The sequence below is a fragment of the Chrysochloris asiatica genome, unplaced genomic scaffold (assembly GCF_000296735.1).
Source record: "Chrysochloris asiatica unplaced genomic scaffold, ChrAsi1.0 scaffold00029, whole genome shotgun sequence".
In the NCBI taxonomy this organism is placed as follows: Eukaryota; Metazoa; Chordata; class Mammalia; order Afrosoricida; family Chrysochloridae; genus Chrysochloris; species Chrysochloris asiatica.
This window is the reverse complement of record NW_006408547.1, coordinates 22,771,850-22,798,043: the sequence shown is the minus strand read 5'-3', so window position 1 is coordinate 22,798,043 and position 26,194 is coordinate 22,771,850. Positions and strand designations below refer to the sequence as shown.

Here is a 26,194-nt window from a genome sequence, read left to right as displayed (position 1 = left end):
AAAAAATAATGAAGTGAAAAAGCTGACTAGAAAATTTCCCAGGATAGCTCGAGAAGACAAAGTCAAGTATTGTAATAAAATATAACCTCAAGCTCAAAGATCTGAAGAAAATATTCAAGCCTGAACTTGCAATATAAAGGATTTTAATGGCAAAATTGAGTCCTGGTGTGGTGCTGTAAAATAAACATTGGACTGCTAACCACAAGGTCGGCAGTTCCAACATGCTTCTCAGAAAACCGTATGTAGGATCATAGTGTTTTGAAACAGACGAGATGGTACTTACTAGCAACACCAATAACAAATACAACACAGAAAGCATCATAGATGATGGAATGAATACACAATTACTGTACCAAAACCAACGGGCCCGTGTTCAATCCTTTCTAGAAGTGGCTATGATTAAGAACTGGCGATGGTACTGAAAGAAACAGCTCATTGAAGGTATTGGTGGAAAACATGGCTCCAGGAATGGACAGAATACAAACTGAACGATTTCAACAAACTGAGGCAGGAAATCTGAAAGACAGCCACATGGCCAACTGACTGAAAGAGAGCCATATTTGTGCCCATTCCCAAGAAAGGTGACCCAAGTTACCTTTGAATGGTATCATTAATATTACATGTAAGCAAACTTATGCTGCAGATAATTAACAAATAATTACAGCAGTACACTGACAGGGAGCTGCCAGAAATTCAAGCTGAATTCAGAAGAGGATGTGGAAATAGGGATATCCCTGCTGACATGAGATGGATCGTGGCTGAAAGCATAGAATACCAGAAAGATGTTTACTTGTGCTTTACTGACGATGCAAAGGTGTTCAACTATGGATTATAACTATGGGTAACATTGGGAAGAACGTGTTATTTGAACACTTAATTGTGTTCATCATGATGAACCTGTACACAGGTCAAGAGGCAGTAGTCTGAATAGAGCATGAGGATATGAATGGTTCAAAATCAGGAAAGGTGTGTGCCAGGATTGTATCCTTTCACCATACTTACTCGATCTGTATGCTGAGCAAATAATCTGCGAAACTGGATTATATGATGAAGAATATGGCATCAGGATTGGAAGAAGACTCATTAGCAATCTGAGAGATACACATGACACAACCTTGTCTGCTGGAAGCAAAGAGGACTTGAAATATTTACTGACGTAGATCAGAGTACAAACCTTCAGTATGGATTGCACCTCAATGTAAAGAAAACAAAAATCCTCACTACTGGACCAATAAATAACATCCATATAAATGGAGAAAAGATTAAAGACTTCATTTTTCTTGGTTCCACAATCAGTGCTCACGGAAGCAGCAGCCAAAAATTACACACCGTATTGCATTAGGCAAATCTGCTGCACAAGACCTCTCTAAGGTGTTCAAGAGCAGAGATAACATTCTGAGGACTAAGGTGTACCTTATCCAAGCTATGACATTCTAAATTACCTGACATACGTGTGGAAGTTGGACAATGAATAAGGAAGACTGTAGAAGAATCGAGGGATTTGAATTATGGTGTTGGCAAAAATACTGACAGTACCATGGACTGACATAAAAACAAATATATCTATCTTGGAAAAAGTACAACCAGAAAGCCCCTTACACATGAGGATGGTAGACCTCATCTCTCATACTTTGAACATGTTATCAAGAGGGACCAGTCCCTGTAGAAGGACAACATGTTTAAACAGTGGAGGGTCAGAGACAAAGAGGAAGACCCCCCCACCCCCAAGGAGCTGGACTGACACAGTGGCAGCCACAATGGGCTCAAACAACAATGATAGGGACGGTGTAGGACAGCCATTGTCGGTTCTGCTGTGCTAAGGATCACTAGGAATCAACAGTATCTAGCAATAACTAGCAGTCTTATTCTAAAATAAGTTTTCTAAAATTGTTTTAGGGCTTCCCTCGTCTTCACTGGCTGGTATAATCTTATAACAATTTTAAATTCAGTCGTCCTGTTAAGTCAAAGACACAAAACTGATTTTTCTTTAAAAAGCTGTATGTTACCAGTTGTTACTTACTCTTAGTTTTCGGCTTTGTTTTCGAACAAGCTTGCCATGCTGAATGAAATGAACAGGACACTGGTTCATTGCATTGTCTGCTTTATGACGAAGCCAGTCTTCATAACCCTAAAAACAAACACACAAACTTCCATGTAACAGAATACAACGGTACTTCTGTAGTAACTGTGGTTACTATACACGACTGCTAAGTGTCAGGGACCACAGGCCTGGGGTCTTGGGTGGGGTCCTAGAACCTCCTTAGCTGGGCTGAAGGCTAAGAAAGTCAATATATCACCCAGCTAGATACTCCTGGTGTGACGCTGTGGGTTAATGCACTGGCCTGCAAGGACGGTTTGAAGCACAATGTTGGCAGTTGAAGCTCTCCAGCTGCTCCTTGCAAACCTTATACAGGATCACTAAGGGTCAGAACCAACCTGATCGCACTTAGCAACAACAACAAGATGCTCACTGGATGGGCTTTCAAGTGGAAGCCCTGCTCTCACACTCCCAGTTGGTTTATGCCTCTGGGATTCTGCATTACTCTTCCTCTTCTATGGAAGTTCTTGTCTTTTCCACTCTCCCCTCTCAAAGGCTCACCCCCCCTTTCCGTTCATGTCTTGGATCAGATGTTATTTCTCAGAGAAGCCATCAGGATCCTGCAGAACTCCTTCATATGCCCGCCCAGAACACCCTCTTCGGAAAACTTCTACATTGTTCTCCACAGTACGTGTGGGGTCCTCATGTGGCGCTGGAGGATAAACCTTGGACTGCTAACTGCAAGGTCAGCGGTTCAAACCCACCAGCCACTCCCCTCAGATATATGATACAGGTCAAATTGCCTAGATGGTACTTGATGACAACAATAATAGTAAGTATCTCTACCTGACACTGCATTAGATATCGATCTGGTATTCAGTGTCTGCCTCTCTCACTAGAATATACGCAGGAGGAATCCTGTCTGCTTTCAGAACCATTTTTACTCCTAGTGCCTAGAAAAAGGCTCAGTGTAGAGGAGACGTTCAATATCTGCAGAATAAATAAACAAGTTCAGGACATAGAAAGTAAAATAGTTTTCTAATTCCTGGACTGGATTGTGTTCTGGACTCAGGCATTCTAGGCCCTTGGCTCTTTTCTGTTTTTGGAAGGGGGTAGTCACTTTAAATTTTTAAGTTAGAAACAAACTTTGACAAACACCTTTATAACTATATTTTCATTGCATGCCCTACGTTTTCATGATTATGTCCTTACAATAAATCCCTAAAAAGGGAACTGTTTGGATAAAAAGATGACCAACACTTAGGTTTTTCATATGGAATGCTGAAAAGCCTCCAACAAACTTAGCACCAGAAGACTGGGCTCAGGGGTCAGAAAGCCACGGGGGAAGCCAAGGCCACGGGTCTCGGCTACTGTCTGGAAGGGAACCACCCTCATGGCTCCATTTTCAGCCAAGCACTAGACAGGCACACAGCATGGACAACAGCACTAGTGACCTTAAGAGGTCACTAGCCCAACATATACCTGAGGGCAAAGATGAGGAGGGTGGCATGGAAACAGGAAACACAGGGAGGATTATGGGATCACTGTTGTTACAGGGAGAGGACTGCAACCAATGAGATAAAACTGAGTGTGTGGTTTGTTGTATGTAAAACTGATGCCCTTCTCTGTAAACCTTCATTCAATTCACCACAAAAGTTTAAAAAAAAAGAAGAAAGAAAAGGAACTTACCACAAATTACATTAACACTATCAAAACGAAACCATTTTAACTTGGAAAAGCACAAGATAGTCTATCTGCCCTTTAACTACATCTTTTGGTTGTCTCTGTCATTCTAGACTCACAGAAAACTTAGTAAACTGCCTCAACGGACTCTGAAACTATCGCCAGCCTTAGTTTTTTCTTCATTCTATTAACTGTAATGTTGTGGTTATTAAGTGTCTTCATGTCAGTTCTGACTCACAGCGAGTCTGTCTCTGGTTTCTGAGGAGTGGATGGTTAAGCCAGTGCTTATCCTACAGCACCATACCAGGACTCCATTCATTGTAATAAGCACTGAAAATGATCAATCCCTGCTGTTCTGAACTCAGATATTTGCTAAAGCACTGGGAAAAGGGTAACTCTGTGAAATCCTTTTGTATTAAATACAAATAGTTAACGAGAATTCAAATGATCTCCACTCCCTTTACAAGGTCCTCTGAAAGTTCCCAGATGAGAAAACAATAAACTTTTGGTCTATAAACCTGGTATCGTATTTTAAAATAACCGAAACTAGGAGATACAGTATACAAACGTTTTCTATACCGATGAAGCTGCATTTCAGTTTAAGGGTTTACTAGGTGTAAAAGTACATCAACATTTACAGACGTTGAATAAACTGCTCGGTCTGCTGTTCTCATGAGTGAAAACAAGACGCAGCAGAGCGGCATACAGTGGAGTTTCTTTTTGGGGTGGTTACGAGTCCGAATCCATTCAATGGCACTGAACAACAACAGCAGTGACAGTTTCCTTAACTAACTAAAAGAAACCAGTGTACCTCGCTTGGATTAAAAGAAAACATCGCATAGCAAAGACTGTGACTTGCTTCCTTTTGATGTTGCTGTTTCTTACCTGTTTTATAGCCGTGACGGTAATGACAAAGAACAGTGGGAGTCCGCTTGTTACTGGGCTCGTGGGTGTATCAATAATTAGCTGCAATTAAAGAGAATTACAGAATCATTAAAAATTGCAATGCTAGGGATTAGACAGCTTCCATGCAATACCACCATCTAGCATTTGCTTTTATTAACTTTAAAATACTTTAATAACTATTTTATTGACTATGAAAAGGTAACTAATTATGTGGATCATAACAAATTATATATAACATTCCAGAACAGCTAACTGTGCTCACTTGGAACCTGTACACATACCAACAGGCAGGCAGTTCATTCCAACATAACAAGGGGATATCACGTGGTTTAAAATCCGGAAGGATGTGCACCAAGGTTGTATCCTTTCACCATATTTATTCAATTTCCAAACTGAGCAAATAATCTGGGTAGCTGGACTAGATGAAAAAGAAGGGTTGGAGTAGGCTCCCTAACAACTGCAGTCAGCAGGTAAACACAGCCCGGCTAGCTGCAACTGAAGAGGACTTGATGTACTTACTGATGAAGATCAAAGACTACAACCTTCTTGGGTGCTGGCAGCCAGGAAACAGGCCTGCAGAATAGGCCCTTTGGTTGCTCAAATGATTATATATTCCTGAATGTTTTTGTGTATATCTACCTGCCCCCCATCAAAAACAAAACAAAACAAAACAAAAAAAACAAACAAACAAGAGAGAGAGAATAGAAGCAAATACTGTTGAATGATGATGCATGGAGGAGATTATAATCATTGCAAAGCAACAATGAATATAAAACCAATGTTCTCCCATGTAAATTATCAGTCAACTCACAATTAAAAACTAAAAAAAAAAAATCAAAGCTTCAAGTAACTGATCAACATGCTGATAAATGCAGAGCATACTGAAGTTGTCAAGGATTTCATTTTACTTGGATCCACAATCAATAACCACGGAAGCAACAGTCAAGAAATCAAATGACACATTGCAATGGGCATATCTGCTGCACAAAACCTCTTTAAAGTATCAAAAAGCAAAGATATCACTTTGAGAACTAAAGTGTGCCTGGCTGAAGTCATGGTATTTTCCATCACCTGATAAGGCACATGAAAACTGGCCAGTGAGTTTGAATTCCAGTGTTGGTGGTGAAACTGAAGACACCACGGACTGCTAGAAAAATGGAACAAACCTGTTTGGGAAGAAGTACATGCAGGATGCACCTTAGAATCAAAGATGGAGAGGTTTTGTCATCTCTTCTTTAGACATGTTATCAGAAGAGACCAGTCCAATAGGAAAGGACACCACGCTTGGGCCAGAGAAAAAGAGGAAGACTCTCAATGAGATGGACTGACACAGTGGCAGAAACAACTGTGAAGATGGGACAGAGCCAGGCAGTGTTTTCGTCTCTTGTGCAGATGGTTGTACAAGTCAGAACTAACAAGTGACCTCACTTAATGCCACCAACAGAAAAACGTGAACTGCTCAGAACGCAGAGCCTAAGTCCAGTGTGCAGTACCTTCTAAAAACAAACTGGAAAAACGTGAACTGCTCAGAACGCAGAGCCTAAGTCCAGTGTGCAGTACCTTCTAAAAACAAACTGCTCTGCTTCTGGTACAACACTTACGTTTATGGGACACAGAAATTATTTTTACTTTATTTTATAAGATGAAGAAAAATTAGATTGCTGTTCTCAAGATATGTGTGACCTAGTTACTCTCACCCTGCTATGTTTTTTACTTTCTTTTGTTTGTTTTCTAATGTATGACATCTCTGCACTTTCATAGTAAGAGACACTGACACATAAGAAGAAAACAAACGCAATCTGCAATCATGCTCAGTTTAGATGCTGACTTCATTCTACAAAATTGTAAAATTTTAAATTTCTTTCCCAGTAATACAAGGATATTTGTAAATAATGATGATGATAGAAAGGTAGCCCAAACCATTAAGTTCATACAGGCCCCACAATGTCAACAAGTTTTTTCTTTTTTAAAAAATTGAATTAACCAGATATTGTGGCCCTCGGCCACCCTTCAGGTATAGAATGGAAGTCACTCTTGTGGCCCAGTTTTAACCAAGTGGTAGATCGATCATCGTAGAGGAGGAACAACAACACTAGTGAGGTAGGCTCACCATGGGAAGGTCAACTATTCAAGGTCAGAAGGACAACATTTACTTAAGGACAAAGTTCAGAAGGGGTGGGAAGGAGGGTGGGATGGAAACAAACACCACAGAAAAAGTGGAATAACTATTATGCAGGGAGGGGGTTGCAATCATTGAGATGAAACAAAGTACACAATTTGTTGAATGTAAAACTTATTATCTGCTCTGTAAGCCTTCATTAAATTCACAGTAAAACGCTTCAAAAACAAACAAGGAATTATACAAAAAATAAATGTAGACATAGAGCTCTTGTTCTTTTCTTGATGAGCAAACTGTATGTCAATTACCTAAGAATAAAACATTTTTTCATGAGACAAAAAAGATGATTAGACTTACCTGTACCAGAAAAATGATAAGAAAATAAAAGTTGGCTATTCTTCTGAATTGCTCAAATAAGTTTTTGGGTATGAAGTTCCAAAACGTGTACTGTATAATGAAAAAAATAAGAATAATAAAGTCATTAAAATCATATTTTGCTTCTTGTAATTTTACTGTATCATATATGTTAAACAGCACTGGATTCCAAAGTAAAAATGTTTCATTTTAGATGAGAACACATGATTCAAAACTTGAGAGTGTTAGTTTTCATTTTTTCTGTTTGTAAACCACAAAAATAAATGCTAGGCATACAATTTGTGCTTTTAACTAGAATATGACATGAACTATTTTATTACACTCAATTCTAGATAATGCAGAATAGCTTAACTGTTTTACTATTAAAATGTTTTTGAAATATAAACTTATGAATGTTAACTTGAAACATTACATCTTTAACGTTTTTACTCTATTTTAATTTTGGGGGGTCAGTGTGCTGTAGGATAAGCAGCTGACCTTGCAAACCACAAGGTCAGCAGCTGAAACCTACCAGCTGCTCCTCAGAAGCATCTTAGGGTCTGATGAGTCGGAAACTATTCAAAGGCAGTTAACAACAACAACAATGACCAGACCATGACACAATTAGAGTACAATCAAAATGATCAAGGTTGTCCTCACCCAGTCTGAAGACAGCACCTCATCTATATAATACAAGTGTTCCTATGCCTTTAACTACGAAACCACCAGAGTCCCGTGTAGTATAAGAATGAAGAGTTTAAGTAAATGGAGCCCTTTCGGGCTCCTGTAGTATCTCCATACTTTTAAGTTTTGCTTCAGGAGGAGAGTTTTCACTAACTTTTGTGTTGGGAACGTTTCAGGTAGCATTGGTGGTGGTGGTGGTGGACTGTGGAGTCGGTTCCAACTCACAGTGACCCTGCACAGGGTTTCTGAGGCTATAAATCTTTACAGGAGCAGAAAGCCTCATTGTGCTCCTGAGGAACGGCTGGTAGTTCTGAGCTGCCAACCTTGAAGTTAGTATCCCGACTCATAACACCACTATGCTACCAGAACTCCCTATCATTAATCTAAACACTGAGATTGAAAATTGTTTTTAAAATTCCATTCAGACATGTTTTCCCTTCTACTGAAGACAGAGACATGTTCTACATAACCTATACTATGACTATACTTTGCCATCTCTTTGTATTTAAAACCGTGTATATTCCAGAGTCCTACTGAGAAGTGGGCAGGCACTCACATACACGATATTAGCAACGGAACTGAACTCCTATAACTTCTTCAACATTTCATATACTAGCAAAAGTCTGGCATGGTACTGAACTATTAAACATATCTTGAGTTTGATGTCTGCCTAAGCACTAGACTGTGAACTATAAGGTCAGTGGTTCGAACCCACCAGCTGGCTCCCTGGAAACCCTACACAGGGTCCCTATTTGTCAGAACTGATTTGACGGCACTTAACAATACTACTGTATAGTAAAGAAATGCACAGTAAAAACAACAAAAATACAAAACATGTCTAAGTTTCATGGAGTCCTGGAGTGGAGCTGTAGGACAAGAAGTGGACTAACCTCAAGGTTGGAGGGTCAAACCCAGCAGCCTCTCCTCAGAAACCCTATACGGGATCACTCGGAGTCACAACTGACTCGATGGCACTTAACAAGCTCCACAGTGACTAGAGAATATACGGGGAATTTCCACCTTCTAGTCTACTTTATAGTCAAAGTGATTTTACCTTTCATAATGACTCTGTGGGATAAGCACTGGACTGACTGCTAACTGCAAGGTCAGTGCTTCAAACCTACCAGTGGCCCCTGGACAGTGTATTCAGGGTTATGAGTCAGAACTGACTCAACAGAACTTAACAACAACAAAGATAAAACAAAGTAGAACTTTCCCCGTAACCTATGCCAATTCTGGGCACGTTCTCTGTTCCTTTCTAAGGTCGGCCAAAATACATCGCTCCTGAGGCAGCGTGAGAGAGTATGTGAAGCTTCAGAAATGAAACTAACTCACTAAAGTCTTCCCATCCTCACACCCACCCGGCTTACTGAGACCAGCTCAAGATCCCTTATCCTTCTGAGAACTATTCCAACCAACTTTATCCTGTTTTTTCTATGAATTCCCTTATCCTTCTGAGAACTATTCCAATCTGCTTTATCCTGTTCTTTCTCTGAATTTGGACAGCATTTGCAATACCAGCTAATTAAGCACACAGATCATTCCATGTGTTCCACTCCGAGGAACCCAATATCACTGTACGGTACTTGGCAATAGGGACCACATACCACGCTTTTCTACCTCTGATAACCATGTAAGGACTCCTGGTATGGGGCTGGGGGATCAGCGCTGGACTTCAGAAAACAAGGTCGGTGGTTCAAACCCACAAGCTGCTCCTTGAAAACACTATACAGGGCCTCTATGGGTCAGAACCAACTTGATGGCACTTAACAACAACAATACAACCATGTAAGAGACATTACGTTTGACTGAGAACCACTCATAAGAAATCTTATACAGGGTCGCCGGCTGTAAGTCGGAATGGACTTGACTATACTTAACAACAAGAACTGTATTTTTAAGCAAATAACACAAACGTAGTGTGTTTATTTGCCAACTACTTCTCCTCCCTTGAGATAATTTTGTAAATGCACTGTTGCAACACGTGAGGAGGAGCTTCCTCCCAGACATATGTCTATGTAATTTTTCTCTTTATCAAGTTTTAATGTAACATTTTCCAAATTATACCTTGAAGAATACTAATGAAGAAAAGCTGCAAGAATAAAAGGGTTTGTTTTGTCATACAAGTTTCAAAAACATGACACAATGGGGTTTCACAATGACAAGAGCACAATCTGAGAATCACTGCAGTAATTTCAGAAAGCTTTATGTCATACCTAATCACCACGGCTAGGAATAGTTCTTGGCACACTTAGGAAAAACTTACTTTGGTACTTTCACCGTTTTGTAAACTGGATCAAGTACACATCAGTTTTAGATACAATTTAGTCTGCACTTTGAACAGTCATAAAAACATTAAAATCTTAGTAATTTAATAACAGAATACAAAATTCTTGCAATAAAAAAAATGAAGCTGATAGTACAGAACTAAATACAACATTAAATTCAGATTTAGTAACCAATCACATTGATTATCAGGAGATGGCTAACTTTGTATCTGAATATTTTCAGTAGAAATGGGGAACTCATCAATTTTAACGTTAGTACTGATTTACATTAAAATTTTAAAGAAAACAGAAGTTTGAAAAATAATTTGATGAGAAGTTATTGGCTTCCTGTCACATTGCTTTCTTAGAGAAACTAGAGAAAAGCAGCTGATTCTATCGGAAATACACTTCTTTTCTGTAATTTATTTGTAAACATCATCAAAAGCCTACTAGAGATAATAATTCAAACTTAAGACAACTAAAACGGATCCTACGGCTAACTTGAAACCTCCCCCACACTACACACAAAGTTAGGGAAGACCTGCTTTAAATTGGACAAATCTCAAGCCGGGGGAGTTTAAATAATTTTATACAGGAACAATCATTTTCATTCCTTCAGAAGTTTCCCAGGTTCACACTAGTATGTGTAGAGAACACAGCAGAACTGACACGCTGTCCTTAGGAAGGCCTTAAATTACAAAGGGGACGTGCTGTGCCTAGACTATTGGTACGAACTATACTGGTATTACAGAATATTTGCTTTCCTTCTAGAAATCTGGGATTCTGGGATGTGCCAGACAGAGGATGTCTTAGTCCCCAATGAAAATTTTAGGTTTTGAGTTTTTAGTGAGCTTCTCCAGTACACAATACTTTGCACATGTTGTCACACTAGGCTGGAGGAATTATGCATACCCTACGCAAGGGTCGCTATGGGTCAGAACCGACTCGACGGCACTTAACAACAGCAACAACATGCAAGCCACAATCTTTCAAGAAAGTGATGCAGCACAGGAGACATGATCACTCATCTATGTCAAGAAATTTGAAGACAGCTTCCTGGCCAACTGATGATGGGAGAGATTCACATTAGTGTCAATTTCGAAGAGAGATAACCCAACAGAATGCAGTAATCAACAACTATCATTAATATCACATGCAAGCAAAATTTCCCTGAAGCTGATTTAAAAGCAGCTGCAACAGAACATCAACAGAGGACTGCCAGAAACCCAAGCCGGATTCAGAAGACGATGAAGAACTAGGAAGATTACTGCTGACAGGAGATGGATCTTGGCTAAAAGCAGAGAATACCAGAAAGATGTATACTTGTGTTTACTGACTATGCAAAGGCTGTGTGCGTCATGACAAGGAATGAATAACATCGTGAAGAATGGGTATTCCTGAACACTTCACTGTGCACATGATGAGCCTGTACTTAGATCAAGAAGCAGTTGTTAGAACAGAACAAGGGCATACCGGATGGTTAACAATCAGGCAAGGTGTGTACCAGGGTTGTAGCCCTTCACCATAACTGTTCAATCTGTATGCTGAGCAAATAATCTGAGAAGCTGAATTATATGAAGAAGAATGTGTCATCAGGATTGGAGGAAGATTTACTAACAACTTGTGATATACAGACGATACAACCTTGCTTGACAGAAGTGAAAAAGAGTTAAAATACTTTTATGAAGATAAAAGACTACAGCCTTCAGTATGGATTGTACCTCAATCAAAGAAAACAAAAATTCTCATTACTGAACCATTAAATAACATCATGATAGATGGGGAAAAGACTGAAGTTGTCAAAGACTTCATTTTGCTTGGATCCACCATCAACACTCACGGAAGCAGCAGTCGTGAAATCAAATGATTTATTACATTAGGCAAATCTGCTGCACAAGACCTCTAAACTGTTAAAGAGCAAGTAGATCAGTTTGAAGACAAAGGTGCACTTGACCCAAGCTATGGTATTTCCAATAGCTTCAGATGCTTATGTGGCGCTGCAGGATAATGCGCTAGACTGCAAGGTTAGGATGAACCACAAGATCAGTGGTTCAACTCCAGCAGCCGCTCCTCGGAAACCCTATACAGGGTCGCTATGGGGTGGAATCAACTTGACGACACTTAACAACAACAACAACAATATGCGTGTACAAGTTGGACAATGAATAAGGAAGGTGGTAAAAGACTGGATGTATTTGAATTATGGTGTTAGTGAAGAAAATTAAAAGTACCATGGACTGCCAGAAAAACAAACAAATCTATGTTGCAAGAAGTATAGCCAGAGTGCTCCTAAGATGCAAGACTGTCAAGACTTCATCTCCTGTACTTTGGATATATCATCAGGACAGACCAACCCCTGGAGAAAGACTACATACTTAAAAGAGTGGAGGGTAAGCAAAATAGTGGTAGACCCCCAACAATATGGGTCGACATGGTGGCAGCAAGAATGGATGCAAAGAGAACAACAATGGGAGGAGGGTACACGGCCAGGCAGTGTTTCAGTCTGCTGTGCAGAGGGTCTCTGTGAGTCAGAACAGACAAGCCAGCTCCTAACAACAACAACAACAACAGGAGACCCAACTGGAAGAGAACTCGTGGAAATGTGGACCTGGTTTCCCCCGGACTTTCCCTTTGCTGACTCTGTTGTTGTGCCTTTTCACTGGAATGAGTTGTGGCTCTGGGAACCACCACAGCTGAGTCCTGTGAGCCCGAGCAAATCACTGACCTGAGGGGTGGGCGGCCTTGAAGGTGCCCAACTTATCACAGGACCTAGAATTCTTTCCTACTGAGGAAACATTACGGAAATTATCCAACATGATAGAAGTTATGCTACTTGACAGAAACCAGAGCCTTATAAGAGGCTTTTTCTCCCTTTTTGTAAAGAATGTACCTCACCCCGGAGTCACAGATGACTGCTTGAGTTAATAGAACTGTCAGTCCAGTTACAGCTCAGGGCACATTCTGAGGCCTTGCGATAATATTTAATGACAGCTTAAGAAGAAAATTATTTTGGGGGGTTAGAGCCTTTTCAAAGCCACCCTTTGACAACATCTAGTCTTTAAAAAGTTTAAAGCATCTCATTGTTTTGTAAATGAAAACAAAAGCAAGTGCTGGTGAGGAAACTGGCCTGTTGAGCACCTCCCATCAGGCAAGCACTGGGTACCCTTTGTACACACAGCCTTACTTAACCCTCAGAAATGACCCGGGCATGAGCTTCATTTAATCAGAAAAACCTTTTATGTAAGGTGGGACAAGACGGCAGATGAGGCAGAAAGGCTCTGCGGACCCTCTGCCTCAACCATACGGAAACGTGGATTAGACAGATGCAGAGGAGGGTCCAGGTGAAGGGATGGAGACGTGGATGGAGTGCTTCCTGGGAGAGACAGCTGAGCAGATACTACAAGAGAGGTGGTGACTGCTGAGCTGAGGTGGCCGACAGGCCGGCTGCAGTCAGCGTGAGCATCTGTGAGCAACTTCAGAGACATGAAAATATATTTATGTTGCAGAAACCTATCTGTGGCTTGCAGAGACAATGGTGCGATTTTCCCCTCCTCTGGCTCCCCACACCTCTGTGGAGAGCCAAGGTAAGGCCAGCCTCCACCAGCGTACATACCCAGGGAAGCGCCTGATTTCCTGGCAGGCAGAGTTGCTCAGAGGTGGGCACTGAGGTGGGGAGGAGCTCTCTGCAATAACCCTGCTCAGGAAAGCCCTGCTCCAAATCGGCAAGCCCTGGACTAGCTCTCACTAGGAGACGTGGCTGCATGGACACATAGGCTAGAGAAGAGGGGTGAAAAAGTAAGTAAGGAAAGGCTGATTCTCTGTGTGGCCAGACAGTCTGGGACTTTCTCCCGTGGCTGTGATGGCCAGAGGCCAGCAGGTGGCATAGAGGCACACCACTCACTGGTGAAAAGAAAGCAAGAGTCAGGATGACACCAAAGAAAATCACCAAGACATACTATAATCAAACTCTCCAAAATCAAAGATAAAGAATGAATCCTGAGAGCAGCTTGGGAGAAACAAAATGTTCCCTACGAAGGAAAATCAATACGAGTAAACTGACTTTTCAATGGAAACCAGGCAGGCAAGAAGGCAATAGGGAAGCAAATACAAAACTCTGAAAGAAAAAATCTGCCAGCAAAACTATCCCTCAAATATGATCATGAAATTAGAACATTTCTAGATAAAAAGAAATGAAAGAATTTGTAAAAACCAAGCCAACTTTACAACAATGAATTAAATAACTTTCCAATGTCAAACAGCTAATAGGAAGCAATGTCAGAATTTGAACCCATTCACCTCAAAACTACTATGTTTCTTTCCATCTAGTCTGTGTTGTAAATTCCCCATGTAAATAAAGATAGGTATACCAACTTTCTATGGCAAGTGCAACACATTCTTAAAAACATAGTGGCCCCAAAACAACACAAATTTGTTATCATACAGTCCTGGAGGTCAGACATCCAATATAGTTCTCACTGGCTAAAATCAAGACATCAATAGACTTAAGTTTCTTTTCTGGAGGCTTTAGAGGAAAATCTCCTTTCTTGTCTTTTCTAGCTTCTAGAAGTTGCCCACATTCCTTGGTCCCCCTTCCACTTTCAGAGGTGGTAAAAATCAGTCAAGTCTCTGTCACTTTGCATCTCCCTGACATTTCTCTCTGCCTCCCTTTTCCACTTATGCGAACCCTGATGATTAGACTGGGTCCACCCAACAATCCAGTAATTGTCCCTTATTTTAAGATCAGTTGATTACTTAACTCACAGAGACACTATCAGACAGAATAAAATTGCTCCATAGAGTTTCCCAGGCTGTAAATCTCCAGGAGCAGACCGCTTCTTTTTTCTGTCCCGGAGTGACTAGTAGCTCTGAACTGCTGACCTTTCTGTTAGCAGTGCAAGGCTCAACCCACTGTACCAACAGGGCTCCTAAAATCAGCTGATCAGCAGCCTTTATTCCACCTGCAACTTTAAATCCCTTTGCCACGTAAGTTATCTTAATTCATTACTCTGCCTACCTCATCACTGAGGACCAAAGGCAGGTATCTGGGTTAGATACATGAAGATCTAACTAAAGTGTTTTCTAATCTAGAAATTGATACAGATTAGAAAACACATTAGCTAGACCTTCATGTTTCTTTCTTGACCAGAATTAACAATAAAAACAAAAAGAAAGAGATAGGCACTGTCTTCTTTTTAAAAAACAAATACTTTATCTTAATGCTCTATTTTAATTATCTCCGTACCATAAAATAATCTAAAGACTCAATGAAATTTTGAAAATATTTATTTTCTTATTATAGCCAGAAAAACATGGAGTCAGAGGCCTCATAGTACATCCTGACCCTGCCATTGAAAACCCGTGACCCCTTAGGCAGATAACAGCTCTGAGTCCTAGCTTCTTACCTACAGACAACATGTGATGTGAAGGGCACTGATGAGGATCATCGATGCATATACTAAAAATGATGGTGTGATGTTGTTGTTGTTAAATGCCTCTGAGTCAGTTCCAACTCATAAAGTCCTTGTATAGAGTTTCTAGGAGTGACTGATGAACTTGAGATGCCGACACTGCGGTTCAAACCAACCTTGTGGCTCAGTGCTTCTCCATGTAGAACTTAACACATAGCACAAGCTTAATCAGTATTTTTAGATGTTCAAGAAAGATACATATTTTCTTTTACATGAATCAAGTCAGTTTCTTCTCACTAACTTTTAAAAGACACTATGACCAGCATGGAGGGACTCTTTCATTACGCGTACATATGTTCTAAGACATTAAAAAATTAACAAACTGCCATTGAGTCGATACGGTTTCATGACAATTCCACGTGGTTGGGAGTACAACTATGCCCTCTAGGGTTTTTACTAGTTCTAAGGGGTGGCACTGTGGGTTAATGCGCCAGACTGCAAAGCCATTTGAACTGCAAGGTCGGCGGTTCTAGCTCACCAGCTGCTCCTTGGAAACCCTATACAGGGTCAGAACTGACTTGACGGCACTTCACACCAACAATAACCACCTTTTAGAAGAAGACTGCCAGACCTTTTCTCCAAAGCATCGCTAGGTGGACTTGAACTGCCAGTCTTTCAGTAGGTAGCTGAGTGCTTTATCATATGTGCCATCCAGGGTCCTATTTCTACAAGATGTTGTTGTGTGCCATTAGTTTATTCACAATGAAATGGTCTTTGAGGTCCTCCATCACCCTGTGGTCCCATCCTATGAAACGAACCTTATCTCTCAGCACCCAGGTCATATTCACCAGCAACAGAACTATCCATTATTTAATCAAAAAATACTTCCTGCAATTCCTATAATAAATTTCAGTAGCAAAGTCACATTAAAAGTAAAAATTCCATTTAGAACCTATTTTCTACCTACTGAAATATTTATGGGTGAAATGAAACGCTGTCTAGGGCTTGCTTCTAAATTACCTTGAGGGACAAAACGAAAGGTAGATATGAAGAAAGTATGAACATGTGTTGGTAACGGCTAATACTGGATAAGCACACAGAAATTGATTATATGAGGCTAAGGCAGAAATCTTAGCTACCAGGGTCCCCGTTCATACATTCAAGGGTTATTCCAAATAAAACATGTTGACACATGTCTCTGCAACCAGTGGATGAAAAAGGTCTCTGAACAGTACATTTGTCTTAGTGTCATTATGCTGCCTTGAAAAAAAAAAAAAAAAAGATGCTTTCTGTGCCATGAAAATAACGATTTTGAGGTCAGGGCTAACAACACTTGAGTTTTATAAAACTCAAGTGGACACATGAGCGTCCTAAATCACAGAAGCTTTGCAATAAGTTTCTGAGAATGCTGCCCCACACAAAACAAGAGTTTTAGATGGATCAGGCATTTTACAGAAGTTTGAGAAGACCTCACAAATGAGCCAAGAGGGAAGACAGTCAACCTCAACCAAAGAGAACAGTGTGGCTGAAGTCCACAGGCGGGCTGAAGAAGACCACAGACTTACCACCGATGTGCTGGCTACTGAACCTGGAATCTCACACGGTTTGGCCATTTCAGTTTTAAGGGAACGCACTGGCCTCAGCAAGCTTTCGGCTCAATGAAAACGTTGAGTGAAGATCAGTGTGCTCGAGAGCTGGCCCTGCCATGAGTCTTTTAAGCATGCTCAAAACTAATGAAGACAATTTTATGGAAGGAAATGTAATGTAACCATTCTTGGATTTACATCAATATGACCCAGACAGCAAGGTCCAACCGAAAGTGATTGCAGAGGGGCTCTGCGGGCTCATTTAAATTCAAGACAGAGGATCTGCTCAGAAGGCTTATAGTAGCAGTTTTTAGGGACTCCTATGGGAATTTTATCAAAGGAAGCAGGTCAATCATGGAGACCCAAAGACGTTTTAAGAATCCTGGAAGCTGCATTAGTGAGAAAATGGCCTGGAATGTTGTGCCAAGGATTTTTTTCCATCGTAACAATGCGCCTGCTTGTTCTTCAAGGGTAGCGGGACTGTGCTATGGGGATTTCATTGGGAAATTTAGCACACCTGCTCTACAGCTCTGTTCTTGCTTCTTAAGACTTCTTTTTGTTCCCTATATTCAAAAAACATTGAAAAGTGTTTGAATCCCCGTTGTTGTTTTGCGCTGTTGAGTTGGTTCCAATTCATAGCATTTCTGTATAGGGTTTCTGAGGAGTGACTGGTGGGTTTGAACCGCTGACCTTGTGGTTAGCAGTCAGTGTTCATTCAATAGCTCCACTAGGGCTGCTCCATATGGTAAAATAAAATATAATTTCCTACGTTCTTTCCAGCAGTCCTGGTATGCCACTGCAATATAAGCACTAGACTGCTCACTGCAAGGTTAGTGGTTCAAACCCAGCAGTTGCTCCTTGGAAACCATATAGAGGGTTGTTGTAAGTTGGAATTGAGATGAAGGCACTAATTCCAACAACAGCACAATCCTCCTGAACATGCAAGTCAAATTTATTAACTCTGAAACGTTATATAAGTATCTGGTCTTATTCCAGTTCAATATCACTGTTCCTAGACCCTGTTAAGTTTTTCAAGTTCAAACCTATCAAGGATCCAGAGCAGCATTTGGATTTGAAATTCTTTAAAGGATTACTTTATTCTGATCAGGTGATGAAGTTCCCCTGCTGTAGCTAGGGCACACATTATGTTTTGTAATTTACAGTTTTTACATAGTAAGTTACAATAAGAAGTTTTTACTGCTGGTTATAAATATTATCAAAGAGTGTTATTAGTTTCTGATGCTGCATGATTAAAAAAGGCAGAACTTCATTGAAAAATAATTTAAATGTTCATGACTGCACTGACATACTAGTAACATATGAATAGCATCCAATAAAATGAGCGTTTTACCACCCCTACAGGATCTAGCACTGATCCTGGTGGACTCTGTGCACGTTTTCCATCTTTGTTCAATTGTAACCATCTAAACTGTTAAACTCGTGAGACGTGTGATTCACAATCTAACCTCATGGCTCTGCCCCAGAGCCCATGATCAAGGGCTTTCTTTTGTTCTGATACAACCATCGACGGTTGAGAACTGAATTCTGGCTGTTCCTGGTCTCAAAGCCACAAGCATAGAATCGAATGGGTTTTCCTTTCTATACTGAAGCCAAGAAATCTGAGTAGACCATGGCATCTTTCTTTACTGTAACAGACATTCTGAGGTATGCTGAATTATGAGACACAATTCCTTGCATGTCTGTCACATGTACAAGAAACTTCTGACCTTATACATATGCTGTATAACATGAGAAAATGTCATGAGCATTTAAGCTTTCTGTTTTGACCGACCTTTCTTGTTCTTTATGTAAACCAATCTCTAGTGTTGTATTACTTGATTGGAGTATGTTTAAATGAACAAAGAAGAGGACAGTCTCATGTGGGCTACCTCTGAGTCATGTGGCAAGAAGAAAAACGAAACAGGAAAACTTAGGGCCACATTCTTTTACAGCAGCCAGAAAGTACAATCAGAGCACCTGAAAACTCGGAGGTAGAGAACAGTGGGGAGTCTCAGCTCTCTTCCTGACAAATGAGCCCATAGTACAGGCACACTGTGCTAACCAGCCGTCTGTCTGCGAAGATACTCAACTCACGGGGAGCTCAGCTTCTCTCTCATTTATGACTGGAAACGGGGTGCAAACAACGGAGAATCAATGCATCGTTCTGGATTACTGATGTTAGAGAAAACGTTCACCTCATACTGGGGTGTTCAGAGGTAGTGACAGCACTGGGGTCACAGAAAACCATGGCCAAGGATTGCAGTCCTGTGTGGCACTGCAGGATACGCAAGGGACTGCCAACTCCATGGCACTTAAAACAACAACAGTAAGGCGGCCTGGTTCACCCATGGGTGTGGCCTTGGGTGCATGACCTGCCCTGGGTCTCAGGTTCCTCATGAATAAACTGAGTACAATAAATCAGTTTCCTCATAGTGTTGCTTGAATTACAAACACGGAACTCACAGACATCGGTCTTTAAAAACACTGTCTAAAGCTCTACTTGGTGAGCCGATTTTCCTTTCTCAGTAACTATAATTAATTCCACTTTCTTGACTATATGGAATAACTTTGTAGACCAAGCCTATATTTAATTTGGTGACCCCCCTCCCCTTCCTTCCAAAGGCAAATCTGAGCACCTCATTCTTTGTCCTAAGGCACAATTTTTTAAAGGTAACAAGCCATCATTCTTGTGAGTTCATTTCTTAAAGGACCTCCCCACACAGAGGAAGCCGAGGAAAGGTGCTTTCTGGGGAATCAGGTCTTCACTCTTCTCCCTGACACTGTCAAATACATCTCCTCCAAGAAGGAAAAGAAATTTGAATCACTGACAAGTCACCAATAACTGCACATCTATGTAGCACGTTAGGGGTTTATATAACCGAGTTGGTATTTTTATCTCCAATCATAATGTTTCACATGATATTACGTTCACAGCAAGCTGATTGAATCAAAGTAAACTTTGAATTGTGTTAAGCTTTATCACTTAGGATGTCTTGGCTGGCATTCTTATGTAGCAATAAAAATTTCATTCCCAAGAAAACAACAATACAGGGTCACAAGAATATGATGCAAAACTGGTAGTAAAAATGGGCTGAATAAATTAAGTAGCATTTTTCATACATTCTGAGGAAAACAATGATTAATCCTCAATTATGAGATCTGGTTTGCCATTTCAGTTTATCAGTGCCTCTGTCAACTCAACTGCTAGCTTAGAGTCCAAGTCTTAATCTTTCTAAGGATATTTTTCTTATTGACTTTGATTGTTTTTGTTATTATGAGCTGTGGAGTCGGTTCCGACTCATAGCGACACTGTACAGGGTTTCTGAGGCTGTAAATCTTTATGGGAGCCGAAAGCCACATCGTTCTCCTGCAGAACAGCTGGTAGTTTCAAACTGCTGACCTTGCGGTTCACAGCCCGATTCGTAACCACTACACTACCAGAGCTCCTTTGATTAGCAATGGATTTTTCTTTGAAACGATATATCAGCATCTACTTGAAACTTGAAGGAGCTCTGGTAGCGTAGTGGTTATGAATCGGGCTGCGAACCTGAAGGTCAGCAGTTCGAAACTACCAGCCGCTCTGCGGGAGAAAGATGAGGCTTTCTACTCCGGTAAAGATTTACACCCTCGGAAACCCTGTACAGGGTCGCAATGGGTCGGAACCGACTCGGCGGCACTTAACAACAACAACAACTTGAAACTTGAGATTAAGCCACTAATCCTAGCTACTTTGAAGAATGAAGATCATTCAATACACAAACATATTTGAGAACACTGTTCCCCACCCTTTTTTTTTTTTTTTTAAACCCTGAAGCTGAGTTGCAATTTGTTCAAGTACTTTACCTAATACTTAACGTGCACTCAGCAGACGGAGACACCGGACTCATTCTCCTTACAGTATATTGACTTTAGTTTCATTAGTTCTAGACTTTCCTGGTAGCTTTAGTGAGAAGTCTTTTCTAAAACACTCCTGATAACCAGTGCAATTCTCTAACAAAAGCCCATCCTGTAACCCTCCCAACCATAAGATTTCCTTTATTAGAAACAGAGAGACTTCTGGGATTGCTCTCGTTCATGTGGGGGTGCTGTGATAAAGAAGATGCCACAGCAGGTACAGAAAAGATACTCTCAGCTACAGAAAAGAAAAATATGCGATTATTCGTGACACTAGAAAGTAAGAGAAGGCCTCTTAAAATGATTGTAGGCTACTATCTGCAGAAATGTTTTAAAAGGAAATATGAAAATTATAAATTGGCTCTGAAAATTGACTCAGATAACAAAGGAGTCTAGAATGTGATTTAGAAATCCTTGCTTTATGTGATCGCCCCCAAATACCTTTACAGGGGCTTTTCTAGTAAATAAAGCATCCTTCAGTCTCCAACCATGTTCTACCAAACAGATCAAAACAGTGCTTTGAAAAGTATAGCTTTTCTGTTGTTGAGTATTTTTAACCTTAAGTCTACGTGCTCTAAAGATCTACATAGCTAACAAATCCATATATGTGCACACATGCTCCTATACACACTCATGAGAAAAAAGGTCTCCACAGTCTAGAAAGCATGTTACCCTGTGTTGTAGACTGAATGATTTCCTCCAAAAAGATAGATCTTGTCCTAAACCCTGGTAGCTGTGAGCGTGACCTGGCTTAGAAATGGATGCTATCAGTTAACATGGCTTCATACTGGAGCAGGGCAGGTTCTAATCCCACCTGAGTGAGGTCCTGATAAAAGAAGAATGACCAGATAAACAGAGAGGGGTGGTCATAAGATGGACCTAAAGCCAGAGAACCCCTGCGCTACGGAGAAGCTGGGCTACACAAGAAACTTGGGCAGGAGCACAAGCTGACCGACATGTTGTTTTGGACTTCTAGCTTCCAGAACTGTGACAATACATTCCGTTCTGATAAGTCACCTACTTTGTGGGGTTTTGTTACCAGCACCTCCCAGAAACTGAAAGCAAAACAATCCACCAAACACACACACAATAACAACAAACCAGTTTCCGTCTGGTCTGTTCTGACTCATGAGAATCCCATGTGTGTCAGAGTAAGACTGTGCCCCATCAAGTGTTTAATGGCTGACTGTTCAGAAGGAGATTGCCAAACCTTTCCTCCAAATACTTGTGGTAGATGGGAACCTCCAACCTTCTTCTGTTTAGCAGCTGAGCAGACAGACCGTTTGCCCTGTCGGGAAGCCCAGGGAACTAACGTAGCCTGTCGCTAGCCTTTCTTGGTCAAAAGCCAGGACCTAAATTCTTAACTCTATCCTTCAGACCTTTACTGGTTCCTCTCTGGTCCCACTCTCCAGTCACTGTACTGAAGAGATGACAGTCAAATCACAAATCTTCTCCTGTAAAGTTGCAGTACCTTACTCGTAAATGCTTACGTGCATGGAGTGTGTTTGACTTTACAAAGTGATTGTACATAAATATTCTGGTGGCAGTGTTTGGAGTTTACAAATCCACAGTAGTGAAGACTTGCACACAGCCACACACAGAGCCAGTATGCGGCAGTAGGACTCTAGTGTCCTAGACTTTCAATTCGGCATCCATGACATAGTTCAAAGAAAATTGAAGAAAATGTGCTGTGACATGTTGGCACGCCTCAAATGTGTTTGGGAACTAACCAAACGAGCAGCGAATGCAAACCACTTTGTAAAGGTCGGATTCAAAGTCCTCAGCTGACGAAAGAACAGCAGCTGTGATAGCAATACTAGTAATGGTGTAGGTATTTAGTCAAGAATTACTAGTCTCTCCAAAGCATCTTCTCTTAGTAATTGTAGTGCAGCGAATCCTCTAACGCCTCCTTCTAGACACAACTGCAACTCCCACCAAACAGTGTTTCTGCCCCACTGGGTCTGGGTAAAAGAAGCGGGGTGAAGACAGGAATGGGATGACATGATTCACCTGTGAATGCTGGTGGAGGTCACTGTAATTGTGAAAACCTGGAACTCGAGGATGGGTATCATATAAACCATCTCAGAAGGAGGAGGGGAGATCTCATTCCATCAAGAGAAAAAACCGGGAGTGGAGCATGTTCTGTGGACCCCAAGATCCCTGAACAATGACCCTCCTGGATCCAGGGACAGAAAGCACGGACACCAGAGGAGGGCAGAGCAGAGGGCTCTCCAACCCACATAGCAGGTAAAGCTGAGTGACTGGGCAGGAGGCATTCCAGTGGGGGAGGTAGGTCTGCCGTTCCACAGAGCTAGGGCTGAAAACCTTCATGTTGAAGTGTGTGGGGGAGTGAGCATTCATTAGCAACGGACTGGAACGACTGCGCCCCAAGCATTTCTAACTCCGAGTGGTGACCTGTTAACTTCCCTAACAAACCCCAGCATTGTGAGTGTGTTGTCTGAGTTCTGTGTGGCCATGGCAATGAACCCAGATGGGAAGTAGCACCAAGGGAGGGATGGTTGGTGCTTCATATATTTTACAAGAATCAATACAATACTCAGCTCGGAAAGCAAAGATACCTTGGAAGACACTATTCTGTTATCTGGGTATCTCTGTGGAATGTAGGCCTCAGCGCCTGGTGGTGGTTCCTTATGGCCCACATAGATGGTCCGACTGTCCACCCAATTCTCTTCTCCAGCACACTGTGGGAAAAGAAAAACATTACTTCAGAGACTTCATAGTTAGGTGAAAAAGTTCTTACTCAAAATGTTGGCTTTAATGCTTATTCATATAACAAAACCCTATAGGGGCACAGCTAAACTCAGTCTAAATTCTTCAAACCAGTGGCCAAATTCTTCAAGTAAAGAATCCGAGCACACTGTCTGTACTCTCAAATGAGTGATACAGGGTACCCTTTAAAAGGTGATGGTGAATGGAAACAATATAGGATAGGTTCATATAAAATGGAACATAACAAATCTTATGGCTTCCAAAAGACAGCAATAACTACAAGCTTTAGAAAGGAAGAGGCTAAAACTATTCACTCAAAATAAAAGGTCTGCTAACTGCAAGGTCAGTGATTCAAACCTACCAGCTGCTGCTCTGAAGCCCTACAACAGGGTCGCTGTGAGTTTGACCTGACTCCACGCCACTTTAACAACAACATACTCAGTAAGACTTTCCTGACAGAGAAAAAGGTGGTTTGGACTGATTTTTGTATTAGAAAGTGTTGTATACAAAAGGCATTAAATACATATCTTGACTGTATTTAATCTTTTTAAAACAAAGCTTTTAAAAACAACCAGAGAGGACGTTACCAGCTCGGAGGTGGCTAATACACTCAAGGTGCTGATCTGTGACGAACATGCAGCCTAAGAATAAAAAGCCTTATTACACTGTCTTCAGTACCACATTGCAGTTCTCTTAAAAGAATGTCCCGCTTTTCTCAGGCATAGTAAACCGTGCTGAGGAGGAGACTGAAATACTGTCAGCTGAAGAGAAGAGTGTTCTGTGAGAGGAAAAATGAACTGACGCTGGAGTCAAGGATACCTGGGTCCAATCAACACTGTGCCATTTACTACCCGTGCAGCTTGTTCCTGAATCTTCAAGTCAGGGAACACGTTTACTATGGAATGAGGAACTAGAAAGGAAAACACAGCGAGTGCCTAGCCCAGGAGGTTTCAAATGAACATCTTCAGGTTCCCACTCCTTTTGCTGCTTCAGGGAACTCTATTTAAAGCCCAGTAGGCTGGGGTACCATTAAGCAATCAATCATTTCTGTTTGTTGATATTACTATTTATAAATTTTACATTGGGTCTCTCTGTGTGTACTTGTACTACTTTATCTTCTTTGCTCATATAGTCACCTCCTGGGGATAAAAAGTCTTTTTTTGACATTTGAATCCCCCCACAGCACAGTAAGCATGGTAGCTACATGAATGTTTGTGCATTTCCTTTAATAAATTCTACTTGTGTCTATGCTTGCCTCTATTTCATTAGGGCTAGTATGCCATAAAAGGAGCTCTGGTAGCATAGTCGTTACGAATTGGGCTGCGAACCTCAAGGTCAGCAGGTCAAAACTACCATCTGTCCCGCGGGAGGCTTTCTGTTCCTGTAAAGATTTACAGCTTCGGAAACCCTGTACAGGGTTGCACTGAGTCGGAACCGAGTCCACAGCACATAACCACCACCACCAGCATGCCATAAACTCCAATCACATCCTCAGAGATGTTCAGGAGACATATAAGAAATGGTGTTCCTTACAGAAAGAAGAGGCTTCAAATTTCCTCAGGAACAGAAACAGACACAACCGCTACCTGGTCAGATAGCAGTGACTCCGCAATATAGAAGCTAAGTGCTGTTTTCCTCTGTAAAAACTGGTGATGCTGGGATTGTAACCATGGCAACGAAATAATATACGATAGGATGAATGTAAAGCTAATGCTCTCCCATGTAAACTATCACGTAATTCACAATAAAACATTTTTTAAAAAAACCGGTGATATCATTTGCTCTGACAGGCCTGCAGGTTCTAGAGTAATAGCGACCCTGGACCCACAGAGAGTAGATTCCAATACAAGGAAGACAGCGCTGGTACCCGTGAAGGTGATGCCGAAGACCAGGTCACCCCGTTTCTGGCCAGGCCTAAAGAAAGTCCTTCCTTCCTTCCTGGAAGCGCCACCTGCCCGTCCATCAGCAGCCTTTCCTATCACCTTCCCGTTTTGTTGTGAGACCATCAATAAAGAATACTGATCAGGAAAAACTCTTAGATTTTCTTTCCTAAGAACACACAACCAAACTGATGGTTCTTATTCTTCAGAAAGCTGTACTGAGAAAGAACGTATTTTAAGCGAACCATAAAAAGGAAAAGCATAAAAATATGATTTTCAATACAAAATAAAAGTCCTACAGACCTCGTTCTTAAGCTACAAATGCAGGAGCTGAATTTCAACAGTGACCACAAACCATAATACCAGGATTCTCAAAGCTCAAAAAACTTCCTGGGGAGAACAAACAAGATGGCGGATCGGGTAGACGTGTAGTAAAGAGCTCCGCCAACAACAACAAAGAATACCCGACCAAGCAAGCTCAGGGGATGGTCCCAGAACTCTGAACCACATATAAAGGAATACTTAGAAGGTTGGAAGGCTCACAGCTGGGGTAATCTGTGGCAGAAGCAAGAAATCTATTGCTTTCTAGTCCGGGATGCTCGCTGCTCCAGGAGCCGCCATCTTGGGTGAGACCACGTGGGGGAA

The 26,194-nt window shown here is 41.2% G+C and overlaps 1 protein-coding gene across 1 annotated transcript in view; it reads right to left on the bottom strand.

Annotated features, from left to right (window-relative positions):
- The window catches only part of ATP11A (ATPase, class VI, type 11A), a 152,888-nt gene that overhangs the window by 103,854 nt on the left and 22,840 nt on the right, over positions 1 to 26,194 (bottom strand). The window contains exons 2-7 of the mRNA XM_006851545.1: positions 24,521 to 24,579; positions 24,257 to 24,310; positions 23,519 to 23,641; positions 7,104 to 7,193; positions 4,607 to 4,687; positions 2,021 to 2,128 (exon numbers count right to left, since the gene is read on the bottom strand). Coding sequence (XP_006851608.1) covers positions 2,021 to 2,128; positions 4,607 to 4,687; positions 7,104 to 7,193; positions 23,519 to 23,641; positions 24,257 to 24,310; positions 24,521 to 24,579 — 515 coding nt within the window. The remainder of the gene's footprint in view (positions 1 to 2,020; positions 2,129 to 4,606; positions 4,688 to 7,103; positions 7,194 to 23,518; positions 23,642 to 24,256; positions 24,311 to 24,520; positions 24,580 to 26,194) is intronic.